The sequence below is a fragment of the Lissotriton vulgaris genome, chromosome 6 (assembly GCF_964263255.1).
Source record: "Lissotriton vulgaris chromosome 6, aLisVul1.2, whole genome shotgun sequence".
Taxonomy (NCBI): domain Eukaryota; kingdom Metazoa; phylum Chordata; class Amphibia; order Caudata; family Salamandridae; genus Lissotriton; species Lissotriton vulgaris.
Genome location: NC_141694.1, coordinates 952,319,193 through 952,335,975, shown reverse-complemented (window position 1 = coordinate 952,335,975; position 16,783 = coordinate 952,319,193). Strand labels below are relative to the sequence as shown.

Genomic DNA, 16,783 nt, shown 5'->3' with positions numbered 1-16,783 from the left:
CCACCTTGTGGTATGGCGGCTTTCAGGCAGCGATGGTCACTCCTGGGACTTTCGAGTCCGGCTTAGGTCCTCCTGTCAAAGGCTTGGGCAGACAGCACCACAAAGCGTTATCGGTCCACCTGGGCAAGGTGGGTTCGTTGGTGTCCTCGATGGGATTTGGATCCCGTGGTCGCAGGTGTCGTTCCAATTTTGAATTTTCTCGCGGACTTGGCAACGGACGGCCTAGCGTACCGTACCGTTCGATTATTGTGCTTCGATCGGAGATTTCCGCAGGACATTGCCCAGTGGAAGGAGCTCCGGTAGAGGAACACCCTTTCATCTGTAGGCTCCTGCGGGGCATACATCTGTCAAAGCCCCCGGAACAGCGGTATTCTGTTCTTTGCGACGTCAATTTTAGTTCTGAATCTTTTTCTATCTTGGCAGCCAATAAATATCTCTCTTTGAAGGAAATCTCGTCCAAGCTGGCTACGATGTTGTGTTTAGTCTCCTGTAGGAGAGTTTCTGATGTTCGTCATCGGACATTTCCGCAAGAGTTTTTTCCCCGGATGGGGTCACATTCACGGTGGGTTGTCGTACTAAGTCTCTTACAAGAACGATCTCATATCCAGCTTTTCTGGATGCTCCAAAGTTGTGTGTCGTAAATTGTCTTAAGGCACATGAGGACATAACTGAGGAATTCCGCCCTCCGGGCGAACAACAGCTTCTTATTGCCTTGAGAAAACCGCACAGGGCAGGCTCTTCCCCAACTATTGCTAGGTGGGTGCATTGGGTCATGCAGGAAGCGGGCATGGACACAAAACAGTTTAGGGCTCACTCGACCAGGGGTGCAATGGCTTCAAAAGAGTTTTCCCTGGGGGCCCGCTTGGAGGACTTTATGCGTGCTGCAGATTGGTCCTCAGATTCCACCTTCAACAGCTTCAAAGCAGTATTGGAGGTCGCTCAGCTGATGGTACGTAAGCTATAAACTAGGATGATTGAGCCTCGGTCCGGATATAGAATCGAAATTTGCCTAGCATAGTAACGGTAAGTTTCAATTTTATTAAGGACACGGAGGCGAGGCTTATCCCACCCAGGGCACATCTTGTGCAAATCCTCCTGTATGTTCGTAAGTAACAGTGTTTATTTATTGTCACCTTTGTCATGATTCAGAGAGTTGTTTTGCAGACTCTTGTTAAATTTTGACAGTACTTAGGGTGTATCCTTGGGATGCCTTACGCTGTCTCTACTCTGTTTTAAGAAATGACGGTGCGAAACAGGACCAGTGAGAATTTGGTGCGAATAAAGAGCAGGGACAGCCAAAATGGAGGGGCTATGTGTGGTCATGAACAATGTGGAAGAACTTGTTATGGAACCTCCCTTGGGACCATGCGAGTTGCAGTTTGTTTATGCTTTATTCAACTGTTTCATGGATTGGTTCAGTTTTTCTTGTAATGATGATTTTCTGGCTGCTGGGAAATTTGTATGTTATTAAAAGTGGAGAAAGAAAAGCATAATCCTCACCAACGTGTCCTTAATAGAATAGAAACTTACAGTTACTATGGTAGGCAAATTTCGATTCCAGAGGGGTTAAAACTGCACACTGAAAGTACTTTATACTAGGGCTTTGAGATATATGCTCTGAGACATGAATGAGTGGTGGGATTGAGGCACACAATGCACCAAAGGCTTTTTGATGCCTTACATAGTTCCTTTTACACTAAACGTGGATCGGAAAATTTAATTAGAAGCCCTGGTGAGATTACAGGAGTAGGGCATCATCGTAACAGTTACGAGTTCTTTCAGGAACCCCATCCATCTTCCCTACCTACCATCTTCTCCAGAGGGTAGCTCATCAGTGACTTGCGCAGCTCTGCACTGGATTTACCATGACCCCAAAGTTCAAATATAGACCTAAAAAATTAAATCAATTAGTATGGTTACTTTTATTTAAAACACACATAAAACATAATATAGACTGAGACAGTGGTTAGGCTTATAGTCAGGGGTAATCCTACCAGAATATTCAGCCTTTGAACCACGACAGGGAAAGCCAACACAAGCATAAACTAAAACGTATTCCATGATAAAAAGCACATGCAAATTTAAATAGCTTATATATGCTATTTCTCAATTTCCATCAATTGTGTAATATAATGATAAAGGAATCTACATACAATGACTAGTGTTATCAGAAAAAAGAGAAAAGCAAAGTAGAAAACAGTAGAACAATATACATATAATGATTTACAACACCAAATTAATGTGATTACATTTATAAGCGGGAGGCATCAGTAAAGCCAAAACACTTTGAACTATTAATTTCAAAGAAATGCACATCCCAAAGCATTCCCTGCTGGCAACTATTATCTGTACATTGACAATGAAACAACATTCAAATACTGTGCTATGATTCAAACTACTAGATAAGAAAACTAAATAAATGAATGGTATCCAATGAGCACAGTTCTCATTTGTTTTTAGAAATCTTAGGTTTTAGAAAAAGTTGCCAAACAGTTGGCGCTTCTTAAAATATACGTTAAATAGTTTTGCTTAGATTAGGATCCCACCCAAAAATATGCCTAAAAAAGACTTTTTTTGGAACAAAAGAAAATAATATTTCAGAATAAGAAATGTCTTTGACGTTCAGAGGTTTTAGACTAGACAGTTGTTACTTTTCGACTGCACATGTTTATACAATAACTACAATTAGTGATTAGATGTGCGTTAATGTTTTGACCAGGAGAGAGTATAGATTACACTCTGATGTATTTCAACTTTATAGTTGGAGGAATCAGCCCGTGTACCTCTTTTTAAGTCCTTTGCTGTAGATTTTTTAGAGATATTGAAATCTGGCGTTTTCAAAACAAGCACTTGAGAGGACAAAACCTTCGCCATCAAGATGAAAGCCACTTACGGTACCACTGACTAGCTGTTTTTTTAAGGTAAAGTTTGAATTTACTGCTTTTACTTTTGTGAACACCTGAGGTGCAAAGGTGAAGCTGAAGGGAAACACGAACATAGAAAATGTTCCTGGCCTATCCTTGAACCGGAGGTAACGACTGTGGGACTGCAGGATAGGTGTGTTAAAATAAGCATCCTGCAAGTTCAGGACTACCATCCAGTTACCCAGATCTAGGGCAGACAGAACCGGAGTCAATGTGAACATCACAAATCTGCAGGCAGGACAGAGAGAGGAAATGGCAGGAGTAACAACCAGCCCTATTTCCGACACCGGTACCCTCTTTTTCACCAAACAGGTGAGAGCAGTCAAAATAAATATCAATAAGGAACACATGGACAATACAGATGAGCTCACAGATTGTTTCCAAGCATGATGACAGATCCACACACTGGTGCAGAATGCCTGACCCAAGCAAATGGTAGTATCCAGGCTGGAAATAGGCAACTGGCACTCAAGAACCTCAACGCAAGGATGGCAATGTTTTCAGAATGCTTCAATTCTTTTTGAGTCCGTGTCCTGGAAGAATCTTGGGGTATAAATTGAGGTTCGCCTTGCTCGTCGAAGCTTAAACCACTAGACTCCCTGGAGTCGAATCTTGATTCAGAAAGTCAAGGTCACCTGGTGCTGACCGATGGCACCTGACAGCCCGGCTGTTAACTGGAGAGCAAGAGCAAGGCTTCCCCCAACTGTCCATCAATGTGTCACTAAGAACAGGCTTTGCTGAATGGAAGCAAAAACTCAGCGAAGCCTACCCTGGCTGTAACACCTCTGTGAGTACATTATTCTTTAGCTCCACAGAAGTGAGTTCTGGGCCCAATCCCTCAGCTGCAATGTCTTACCAACACAGTAAAAGAAGTGGTCCAGTGGAGAAAATTAATCCAGTATCAAGGGAAGTATCCAGCCAAGTGGTCTCTATGTAGAGAGGGGCTGTCATCATAAGGATGGGGCAATTCATCTCCATCATCTCCACTGTCATCTTCAAAGGCTAGCTGACTGAGATAATGCCAGAGTGAAAAGGTTGATGGACCACCTGAGTGCAGTTCCCTGGCAGAGCTGGTGTTCTATCTTAATTGGACTATATAAGGGACAGCATTTGTCAAAATGCGTATGGGACTTGATCTTGGTCGAGGGAAGTTCAATTCTAAGCCAGGTCCCCAGTATCGGTCGAGGGTGCTCCTCCGGCTTCGGGCCCCGCGTCGAAGGAACCAGCACAGATTTTACAGTTTGAATGGTAGTTGCCACAGAAGCCGAATGGGAATCCAAAGCTAGTTAAAGAGGCACAGATGGCATCAAGGACAGATCTACCAGCAATAACCAGATTGTAGGCTTCTGCACATCCGTGGGGGCGTAATCGAGCCATAGGGAATCAGAAGAGTGCCAAACATATGCAACATGGCTTCCCTGAAGGCCTCAGTTTGTTGCAGCGACTCTGTTGACATAGGAAAGTCGGGGTACATTAAGACCAATTGCTTATTTTGCCAGGTCGACATGGCAGGTTAGAACTGCACACACAGGCTCTGCAATGGTAGGCCTGAGACATGTTTAGAGTGGGTTGCACAATCAGTGCTGCAGGGCCACTAGTTGCATTTAATTTACAGTCCCTGGGCACATATAATGCACTTTACTAGTGACATAAGTAAATTAAATATGCCAATCAGAAGAGTGCCAAACATATGCAACATGGCTTCCCTGAAGGCCTCAGTTTGTTGCAGCGACTCTGTTGACATAGGAAAGTCGGGGTACATTAAGACCAATTGTTTATTTTGCCAGGTCGACATGGCAGGTTAAAACTGCACACACAGGCTCTGCAATGGTAGGCTTGAGACATGTTTAGAGTGGGTTGCACAATCAGTGCTGCAGGGCCACTAGTTGCATTTAATTTACAGTCCCTGGGCACATTTAATGCACTTTACTAGTGACATAAGTAAATTAAATATGCCAATTGGTTATAAGCCAATTTTACCACGTTTGTTTTGAACAGAGAACACAAGCACTTTAGCACTAGTTAGCAACGGAAACTGTGCTGAGTCCTGGCGTCAGCAAAAACAGGAGGTCTGATGCAAAAAGTTAGGGAAAACCACGCCAAGGATGCAAGGTGTAACGTTTAGGATCCACAGTAAGCCATCATCACTCTTTCTCTAATATACTAGGTATGTTTCTATCGCTAACCCCAACGGCATGCTCACATTTAAATATCTTAAAGACTGTGTACCAACATCCTATCTTCTTTGATCTTTTCTTCAAGCAACGTTTTTTCTCTCTGTGCTTTAGTCTCTCATTTGTCCCTAATAACTGTAGCTCATTCTACGCAATGGAGTTAAAAAAACGGTCACATACTAAACTACTGAATATTATTTTGTGTCCAGGATATTAGTTCATGGCAATCTCCCTTCTACCAATCACATTGGGAAGATGTGCCTCAAGTAAATATCACAACTTGAAACCCACATACACTGCCACCAAAACTTTCTAGAAAGGGACTTAAACAATCCACTGACAAACGTCCCTTAACATACATTCTAGCCGAAATCCTCGAGTAAGGAATTTACTTTTCTTAGTTCCATTATCAAAAACTTTATTTTCTTCTAGTAAACCCAACATGTCCTCCACTTCACCAGAAGTTGATTCTAGGGAGTCACATCACCTTTTCTAAAGAAGACGATCAGATGGTGAAATAAGGAAAGTCTGCAAAAAGTAAAAAGCTATCTGAATCACAACAAAGAATCCAAATCGAACAATGAAAATGATAAATAATGTGTCTGATCTTTCCTCATACGAAATGGTTGGTAAAGCATCGCTCTCATTTAATACAAAAAATCAAAGTTGACTTTGGAATATGGAGATTTTAACATATAGAATGCAACTCAAGTATAAAATAGTTTTCCTTAAAGAATCTGTTTGCAAGAGGTCTTAATGAATCATAGTATTTCGAACTGCCAAGTACAGATAGTCTGAGAATATTTTTTTTAAATTAGGCTAAATATCCTCACTTACTTCAGTGACCAATAATCACCTACAAAATCTCTTCTCCTAGCATGCATGCTAGACAGCTATTATACCAAACCATACAGCTGATTAAGTGTTGTCACACCAACCGCACTTCAGACACCAATTTCAGTCATATCTCAAGAGTCAACACTTCTTATTAAACACCACACATCTTAACCTTATGAACACTACACGTCACCAAAACCACAGGGCTAGCTAAATGCTGTCACCTGAACTGCATATAACACTTCCATTCTTTAAACCCCTACAGGAGATTATCTATTAAAATATACTTCTTCCAAAATTAAACAAAAAACCAATGAAAATTAAAAGATATATTTGAAATTAGACCTACGCCAACAGAAAACATTACACATTGCCGAGCAAGAGCATGCTGTCCAGGGTTCATGTCAACTACAATCATTGTCGAAGAAGCTACTCTCATGCCTACCTTAAGTCTGAGCAAGTTTATTAAGCTAAAATAAGTAATGTGTAATTCCACAATACAAAGTGACAAGAGTTTCCCTTCATAGCAGTGTACATCTAATTCTACACCTCTTCCCCAATGGAGTTTTTATAGACTTTTGCATTCAGGCACCAAAAGGATATATGTGACAGAAACCCAAACTCTGATATCATGGCAGGTGTACATCGTTCTTGTGAGCGAGGTGCCAAAGACCTTAAGAAGATATACAAATAATGTCAACTTCTAGATGCTGAGCTGGCTACTTGATAATACTCGCTTACCAGTGCCAAGCATGGGATTAAGGCTAAATACACCAGAAGCCGTATCGACTGCACAGCCATGGCTAATATAAGCAAACAAGATGGCGCTGGCTAAAGCAATACAGTAAATGGATGTGATTTTTCACAATTTATTTTGTCCTTTAGCGTTGGGATTATGTAAGACTTTGAGAGTGCTTTGCTCACTCCGATGAAGATTACTACAAACATTCACCTTTACATATATTTGGGTATATGTATATAAAGCAGGTAATGCCCTTATCCCAGGAAATATATTTAAATGATCAGGAGCTTTGCACAGATCAGTGATTCTTTCAAAGGATTTCTGTCTTCCTATAATGGAAGGCTGGCTTTAACTAAGAGGGTTAACTTTTCCACGTTAATTTCCAAATTATCCTAGTGATACCAATTCACTCACGATTCAGAAATCTGAACTCGGATATCATAAGACTGGTATATAATGACAGCACAAGTAGAGTAGCCTTGGAAAAAATCCAGTTGCCTCCGACAGAGTGAGGACTGGTTATGGCAAGAAGAAGGTGCACGATATTGGCTGTACAAGTTCAACATGTGGGTGGCTGGCTTATGTACCCATGAATTTTCATTTCTGGAAAAATACCTGTGGACTGTACCTTTGTCTGAAGCCATTATAAGCATAGTGTGTCACAACAGCTCCCTTCCAAATCTGATTCCAGTTGCTCACTACAGCTAAAAGAGGCGCCTTAAAAAGATTACATTAACCTCTGCATGTGCACATGGGAACATCCTTTCGAGTTTACTCCATTTTATAGAGGTAGTACAGGACGTCAACACCGCTAGTGAATTTTCGAACGGGGATCACCAGGTGTAGGCTATTTGTATGACTGGGGGACTATGTAAACATTTAATGAAATATGACTGATCTAGAATGATAAAATCAGACTGGTGACCAGACCATTATACTAGCAAGACAGTATCTGTCGTATGGACTCCTGTCATGTGCAGCCTGCTTGTCCTGGGCCTGTGGAGTATTAGAGAATATGGAGTCATAGAAGCACTGCTGAACCAGGGCACCAGTAGGAAGGCAAAACATCTCTTAAACAGAGAAAGTTTAGGAACGTGGAATGGTACATTGCATGACATGCACGGGATTGGGGATGTGGGACAAAATGTAATTACAAGGAATGGAATAAGATAATGACGGAAATAACTAAAGCACGTGATTGGCAAGATTCAAGCTGATACAATTTCATTGCTTAAACCTCAGATACTAGACCACAAAACGTGGTATGGGGATGTCCAGTCATGGAATAAGATAATGACGGAAATAACTAAAGCACGTGATTGGCAAGATTCAAGCTGATACAATTTCATTGCTTAAACCTCAGATACTAGACCACAAAACGTGGTATGGGGATGTCCAGTCACCCTGCCTTTCTGTCCATGTGTGATGATGGAAAACGTGTCAGCACTGATGTGCAAGATGAGGATGTCCCTACCATATGTACCTTGCAGAGACTCTTGACGTTCCCTATAAGTGCACAACAACAGTGGAGAATAATTGACTTGACTGTTTGGTTTGTGAACCAGAGGACTTTCATTAACTGGAAATCTACTTTAGTAAGGCTGGAGAGTGAGTGACTAATATATGCACGTGGCTACAGCCGAGTGAACAGCCCTGGGACTGCTGTGTAGCTATCTGGAACAAGGGTATTCGATGACTATTTGGAAGAACCTATTGACCGAGTCTGGTACACACACAAAAGACACAAGGCAGGCCGCTTTTCTATAAAGTGGCCTGCCTTGTGACGATGAAAAACAGGAAATGATGCTGTTTTTTCAAAGCATGCACTACCAAAGTCCAGATGCCTTAGATGACCGTGGCTTGACTTTCACAACGGCCATACAACAGCGGAACAACCAAAGGTCTCTGCCTTGTACTGTGAATATCTAGGTTTAATCCATAACTTAAGGGGTGATTTTGTAGCCATTACAAAACACAGAGAAACGGTTTTCCCTGCAGAGAAACCTTTGCCCCTGTCTGGGATGTTTAATGACATTGTGTGTACTAAAATTCGACATAACTTTGCCCATGGAGCCTGTTTTACGTGTTAATTGTTTTATTTGTGAATAAAATATATTTAGGAAAACAACGTGCCTCTTCTGTTTGGAAACAGCACTGAAATAACTCAAAAAAAGATGTTATGTGTATTCTAATTAATAAATTGAAGGTGCATTCTCAAATTCGGGTACGCATCTACAGATTTAATATTTTAAATGTTCATGATTCAGGATAATGGTATATCACACCACATTTTCCACTACCCAGAGTCCGCTTTTAGGTGGTATTAATCAGGTGTAAACGATATACACAACAAACCAAGCACAAGATCACAGCCTGATGCAACACACAATGTTCGGCCTGTAATTCATTTTACAAAAAATCCTTGTGTCTGCATTCTTACTTTGCACAAACTGTTCGCTTCATCAATCCTCTGGCCATATCTTCTGAAGGAATGTTTAGAATCCAGAAAGGCGACTGGAAAATTAAAAAAAAAAATACAATAGACGATATGAATATTCTCCTTCCAAGTGAAACGTTTGCATTAAGAATACAAATCAGAAGTCTTTTTCGGTCGCAAAGCAATATTGCTTTTTTTGAATATGCAGTTTAATGACAGTGTTGTTTGAAAGCAGCAACGAAATAGACTCAAATATAATAGATAATCAATCCACAACTATCTCACCGATCTACTCAATTAGATACCGTCTTTTTAGAGCTCAGCTACAAGCAGCTCTAGTTGTGAAGTGGGCCTGTGTATTGTTCCAATATACAGAGAATGGGCTTTGGGTCAGACCCTGGTTCATGACTTGATGGCTTGGTTGATGACCTTAGTTGTTTCCTCTTGACGCCTTTCCTCTAGAATCTTTTCTTTATCCCACCCAAGAACATATTGTTCACTCTCACACTGTTCAGACTGTTTGAATTATGTCCTTCCACAGCTCATGCTGACTGCAGTAACAGACTATTTTGTTTTTTTTGTTTACGCACTCCATGGGAGTGCATTTGTTTTCTTTCTCTCTCCCCAGTGCTCTGTATCCCCTTCACTTTGTCGCCATGCCCCTATCCCTCCTCCATGTTACTTCTCCTCCTTCCTAGCATGCCAGTGCTTTTCTTGCCCCTCCCACTTGGCTTTTTATTTTTTAAATCACCCTTTCTTCCACAACTCTGCTTGTCCTTCGCGATGCACCCCATGGAACAGAAGTAGACAGTAAATTCCGGAAACCAACGTCCACTGTGCATCAATAGAGGGCCACCTTGAACAGATGTAGTAGTGGAAGTTGTATGAAGACCTGCACCGAAAAGTTAGTTAACTGATGCCTCTGTGAACTAAATAAAACTGTCACACAATTATTTTATAACATCAATGTGAAGCGATTAAGGAACAGAGGTAAGAAAATGGAACAAGTGATTTAAAATCAGTTATAGTTATCTTGTCATCAGTGTGCTTATTTAAAATCGATTGCAATTAGGTCAAAGTGCATAGTGCAATGGTATTAATAGATCTTTGTGGACCATGTATCCTTCACAAACTTGTGGTATCAAAAGAATAGAAAGCATATTTTAAAATCAGCAGTCATTACATAAAAAATCATGTGACTGAAGTCTGTTGGAGATAAACCGGGTGCACAGTGCATTTTACTGATCGGCGGTCAACGCTGCGCTTAGTTGGGTTATTTGCGCAGATTCTATATCGCCTTGAAGTATTTGCAGATTTATGCCAGTTCCGATGGGACCAGGTTAGTGAAAATCTAGGTCGTAGCGACGCTACAGGTCCTTAAGCCATAGGTTAACAAGAGTGGCTTACCAAATGTCCGCCTAGAATGGAGTAGAACGGGCAGCAGCAGATTAGGTGTGGGAAGGTTTTAACCGCAAAGCCTGCACTTCACAATATTGGGAGGGTTGACCCATTTAGGTTAAAGTCTTAAATTTGTAGTGTCATCCTCGCAGCCAAGATTTGAGTGACGCAGGCTTTCCCATATGAACAACTAAGATATGGCTGTGGCTTTAGGCCGACCTGGTGTTCATTGTTGTACGAGGCTGCCAAGGCTTTTGAGAATGGAATGGCCTTAATATTTATCACATCAGCAAGTTTCAAGAGAAATCTTGTCTGTTTCTTCAATGTGCTTTTCACTGCTGTGTGAGGAAGCAATGGAGAATTTATTGCGCTCAAGTCTATTTGGAGGGCGTCAGCTGATGCCATTAAATATGCGCTCCAGGGGCGTGGCCGAAATGCATCTATGATAGTATTTCAGGATAGAGCCCATGTTGGGCGAATTTAGGGCCTCTAGGACTGGACTGCTCCAACTACCCAGACTCAATCAGAGCTTTCTTGAGCCTGACTGGATACTACAGAAGATTTGTTATGGGTTATAGATCCATAGTGACACCCCTTGATGAGCTCACCTCCAAAAGAATTCCCAAGGTAAGTTCAGTGGAAAGTTAGCACTCAGAAGGCATTTGATGACCTATGCTATGCTCCAACCCTGCAAAGTTCTGACTAATCCAAACCATTTGTTGTCCAGAAAGATGCTTCTGAGAGAGGAATAGGTGCAGTTTTGTCACAACTTAATAACTAGTAGCTTTTGTCAGCAGAAAGTTGACCCCCAGGAAAAAGCGTTGGTCAGCTAGTGAGAGGGAGGCCTTTGCTGTGGTCTGGGCTTTAAAAAGGTTGAGGCCATACCAGTTTTGCACTTACTTTACTATTCAGACAGACCATAAGCCCCTTTTATGGCATAAACAGATGAAGAGTGAAAACCCCAAACTTTTGAGGTGGTCCATTTCCTTACAAGGGATGGACTTTTCAGTAGAACATAGACCTGGGAGAAACCATGCCAACGCAGATGGACTTTCCAGATATTTCCACTTCGAAAATGAAGTCTCACCTGGGCAAGGTTCATCTCATGTCTTAACGTTGGAGGGGGTGAGGGGGTTGGGTAGGAAAGTAAGAACAGCTTTTAGGGTTACCCTCACGTTTTGCCTGTTGTCAGTATGTTTTTGACTTGTATGAATAAGTAAGAGGGTGTGTGTATAACAGTATAGGTGAGTACATGGCAGTCTGAATGACTCTAAAGGCGAATGAGTAGGTGTGTGAGTAGCTCTATGAGTGACTGACAGTATGTGAGTGGCTGTATGAGTGGAAATATTAATGGCTGTATTTGTGAGTGAGTTGGTGTATGAGTGGCTGTACAGGTGTGTGTGTGTGTGTGTGTGTGTGTGTGTGTGTGTGTGTGTGTGTGTGTGTGTGTGTGTGTGTGTGTGTGTGTGTGTGTGTGTGTGTGTGTGTGTGTGTGTGTGTGTGTGTGTGTGTGTGTGTGTGTGTGTGTGTGTGTGTGTGTGTGTGTGTGTGTGTGTGTGTGTGTGTGTGTGTGTGTGTGTGTGTGTGTGTGTGTGTGTGTGTGTGTGTGTGTGTGTGTGTGTGTGTGTGTGTGTGTGTGTGTGTGTGTGTGTGTAGACTTATGAATCGGTGAGTGGGTGAGTAAGTACTGGTATGGGTGTGTCAATGGTTTGAGATTGGTAGTTTGGAAGTTGGAGTGGGTGTATGAAAGGGTATATTGGGGTGCGAGCGGATGCGTCAGAGATTCTGTGGATGATGTCATCAGTGATATCATTTGAGATGTCATGAGTGACGTCACTGACCATGTCATGAGTGATGTAATATGTGAGGTCATAAGCAGAGCACTGTGGGGCGCGAGTTATAGTTAGCTCAGCTAACTAGAACTGCAAAATTTCTCTGGGTTTGTACGAGTGAAATGTCAGTCCAACTATAACGTCCCTGTAACCTTTGTTTTTTTCAGTGAATTACTAAGGTTTTTTAAATTCTAATTCTTAACTATAACGTCCCTGTAACCTTTGTTTTTTCAATTTTTTTTATATCTAAGGTGTTTTTCAAATTCTATTTCTTAATTGTAATTTCCATTTTGTTTATCTTAGCCTCTAAGATTTTCGTATTTTCTTCCTATAATTGAATATTGCATATTATATTTATATTCTATACCACTTATTTTTTGATTTGGTCCCTCCTCCCGGCTGCGCAGATGTCGTAAGACGTAAATCCTCCTGTCATATGATCGCGTAGTCACTCACCCTGCACCAAAGACGTTACTCCTTGTATTCCATAAGCTAGTTTGCGGCTCTGGGTGTGTGCGGCCGGGCCATGCGCTTTCTGTACTGCGGTAGAGAACTACGCACGTACTGGGAAGACTACAATTCTCTGCAGCTGCAGCAGGCATTCTCCCAGTCAGCTGCCTTCATCGGATATGCGTGTTTTACGAAGCACGACCCAAGATGGCGGGTTTGAGCGTGGAGGAACGAGCGGAGTAGACTAGGCGGCTGCTTGGGCGGCGCTGAGAGCAGTAAAGCCGGAGAGAGAGCAGCAAGGAGGGCCTAGCCTGACCCAGCATCCCCGGGGCCTTCAGGCCTCCCCATGGGGCTCCAGTGAGGCAGTACCACCTGCCCGGTCCCAGGGCTCCCCCGGCGGCTCCTACCCCCTTCCCTCAGCCTGTCGCCACCCTCAGGGCCTTCCCCGCCTACAGTGAACAACCTTAACCTGTTAATGATTTGTGCTCCCTCTGACATGTCACCCTTATTACGGCATTCATGGCCCCAGGCCTGAGACTGCCCTCGCCCATTAATTATCACAGCACTGCCCTCTATGTGGTTTACTACCCCCACCCCCTAATCTAGTGGCAGCGTTAGTCCCATTTTTACTTTTGTTTTGGTTGCCACCTTCCCAGCTTGTGCCTCCTTCTGTAACAGTCCCATTCAGCCCCTGAAGCTCCATTCCCATCCTACCTGTCCTGTTTATAACAGCCTACTTGCCCTCATACCACCTTCCTGTCTTTGCTGTCGGCCTTTTCTCTGTAAACTCACGTTCTCAGAACGCCCTGCCCGTGCTCCCTTGGGCTCCCAGTTCACACCAGCCTGAACCCCGCCGCTAGAGAATGATGAAGCTGAATTCTAACCAGATGCGCACCTACGATGGGGACGGCTACAAGAAAAGTGCAGCCTGTCTGTGTTTCAAGAGCGAGAGCAAAGTGAAGGTACTTCTGGTCAGCAGCAGTCGTCACTCAGACTATGTCCTCACAGTCACACAAGAGCTGGATGACTGGGAAGATTCAGTGAACATTGGAAGGAAGAGGGAATGGTTCAAGGTGGAGGATGCAAGATAAGTCCTGCAGAACATAAACCTGTTCAAGCCTCTTACTTTGAAACTCTCCGGCAAGGTAGGCTGGCAAACAATGGCATGCAGTCATTGGGCTCCGCATACACCACTTCCAGTGAGAGCTCGCTGCCCGATATCAGATGACGGAAAGTCTTCGGGAATCTGAAAACCATTTTGGATAAGACTGAAAAGCCTGCCTTTCCTATACCCTCCTTTCTTTCAACCTGCCCCTGTGTTGGGCAAGACTCAGGCAGAGCCCCACCAAAAGTAGTGTTTGTAGAGAATGTTGCAGTTGGGGGGCGGTGCTTGCCGGCGCCGATGGCGGACGCCTGAAGGGAGAGCTCCGCGCCGTCACCCTGAAAATCCGTCATTAATCCTTACTCTGCTGAGCCTCGGAGGCATCGACGCCATTATCTGACCCCCGTGACCGCTTTTAGCCGATCCCAGGCCGCCTGAGAGAGGGGTGCGAGCCGGTGACCACCACGGCACGCTGGGCCGCTGAGCCGCGACCTTGCCTCGCGCCCTTCTCGGCGTGCGGCGCCTGACGTGCGCCCTGCCGGACGGCCTTCAGTCCGGATCTTCAACTCGGACCGGGGAAGCCACGGACTCCTGGAGGTGCCATATGACACCCCCCCCACGCGAGTGGCGGGGGTTGCGGACGCCCGCCGGCACCAGCTGAATTGAGACCAACTTGTGGGGAGGAGCTGCCGGTCCTGGCGCAGTGCCTCTCCGGCCTTCTCCATACCATGCGCTGCTGCTGAACACAGTGGGCACGGAAACACAGTGGGCACGGAAACACAGCGGCGGCCCCCTCATGTACGGAAGTGGGAGGCATCAGAGTGCAGCGCGAAGCTCATTGTTGTAAATAAAACAGCGATAGTGTTAAGCATTCACTGAAGACATGCTATCGTGTCTTTGTTTGAGTTTTCCCGCTCGTACTTGACATACGGCCAGACTCCATTTTGTTTTTCTGGCGTCCATCTTGTATGCTATACATTTCCATGTGCTTGCCACGAGGCGAGTCCTACCTCACTGATCGTCACCCCTGAAGTTTGCCCAGCAAAAGGCTTTAAATAGTTCCTTGTGCGTCCAGCGCATGTCCAGTAGGAGTCACATCTGTTTCTGTTTAGCGTAGATTGGAATGTGCATTCGGCGGGTCTCAAGAACCATTAACTCCACCCATGTATCGATCATGTTCAAGCAATGTCCATATATGGTTGTAAATCTTGCTTTTGAGCTGTAACCGCCTACTTATGAGCCCCCTTCTTTGTGTATAAAAGGGGACCGCATGTCTGAGTTCTTTGTGCTACCTTGTACAATACTGTAGAGTGTTGTGTGGGCTGTAGTACCACCTTTAAAGGTTTATTAAACTACGTCTTTGTATTTCCAGTTTCCGTGCCAATTTCTTTGTAGTCTGAGGACTTCGTGCACAGAAGAACGAACCCTTTGCTCTCGCAGGCCTTGCTGAGGCCTGTACTCATCAATTGGCGCATGTCACGTGGGGCTCATCGACGACTCGGATGCTCGAAGGACTGGTCGTGACGAAGGATTGGAATCTTGCCGGGGACGTGATCACTGCCAGCGGCGCCTTTTAGTCCTGGCATCCCGAGGTATTCTTCCTTCCCTTCCGATCTGACCATCTAGGTGGCGCCGGTCATCGACTGAGACCTCTTCTGTCGGTTTGCCGCATAGTGGCCGTTTGGTCGAATTTGGAACTTGGCAGTTGGAATCTGGATGCTCTTGATTGGTAAGAATCGTTGTACGGTACTTGCTGCGAGCTTTTGGTAGTCTTGATTGGTAAGGCAGTTTTAGGATACGCTTGCTGTGACTAATTTGTTTGTTTGTTTGAAGTGACTAGTCATATTGTTTGATTTTGTATTGAGGTATATATGTGTTACAACTCATATAGGCAGGCATTGTGGAGGTATTTCTCCTGATCTTTGGATTTGAGCGGCGCAATGTTTTAAATGCCATTTTAATTATAATATTGCATACTTTGCACTATTTTAGACATGCCTGTTTTTAGCGCACTCCGTAAGTGGTGCTGCTGTTTTGGAAATGACCGGTTGATACTAGAAAAATCACAGCCGGCTCCCCCGGAAGGGACGCCGAATAGGGATATGTATGTGAAATTTGGTCTTTCCCCCATAATGTACAGCACGTTATGGCGGAAATATACCAAAAAGGATCCTGAGTTACGATGGCCTATATATGGATCATTTGATTTGCGGAAAATTGAGTATGTGGAGCAGTGTATGTGTAAGCGGCGAGTGAGACAAGATATGTTTGAGTGTATACGTATGTGGGTGAAAGAGGTACGTGAACGTGAGAAGCGTGAGCAGGCACTGGTTGAGAAGGAGCAACGTAAGAGTGAGCGTGAGAGAGCGCATGAGGCGAAAAAGCGCGAAGCAAAGGAATTAGAAGAGAAGCAGGAGAAAGAACGTTGGTTGCAAATATCTGGCCAGTATCCTGTTCGACAGCCTCTTTATCCTGCCCTTAATAAATCGGATGATGATTTTTCGTTATTAGATCGCTCTCCGCCCCCGTACGCTGGCCCGTCTGCCCCGAGAGGAGGAGATCAGGATTTTGGACCGTACGGACAGAAAGTGGATATGCGGTCTATGTTGTCGACCGAGCGTATGACTGATCTCCGTAAGATTGCTTATCGGGTCAATAAAGATGATGTCTCCCTGAAAGATTTATTGGCAGAGCTTGAATCATGGGCGGATAGGGAGAAACTATACTTTACTGAATTTGTTTCTAATGAAGTAGTAACATCTTTTCGGAAACATTCTGATGTTCTTGAACCAGAGGATGTGATAGCCGATTCTAAAGAAATGCGTAAAGGTCTTTTTCTTCCTTCTCAGGTGCCTTATGCGATTCGACGGATATTTGGGTTGCGGGA

General features: G+C 43.9%; 1 protein-coding gene and 1 pseudogene across 1 annotated transcript in view; one reads left to right on the top strand and one right to left on the bottom strand.

The window, feature by feature from the left end:
- TRMT11 (tRNA methyltransferase 11) overlaps positions 1-16,783 on the bottom strand; it is a 361,711-nt gene that overhangs the window by 294,228 nt on the left and 50,700 nt on the right. The window contains exons 3-4 of the mRNA XM_086926991.1: positions 9,118-9,191; positions 1,809-1,890 (exon numbers count right to left, since the gene is read on the bottom strand). Of these exons, the coding sequence (XP_086783117.1) occupies positions 1,809-1,890; positions 9,118-9,191 (156 nt within the window). The remainder of the gene's footprint in view (positions 1-1,808; positions 1,891-9,117; positions 9,192-16,783) is intronic.
- LOC147708247 (diphosphoinositol polyphosphate phosphohydrolase 1 pseudogene) lies at positions 13,658-14,022 on the top strand (annotated as a pseudogene).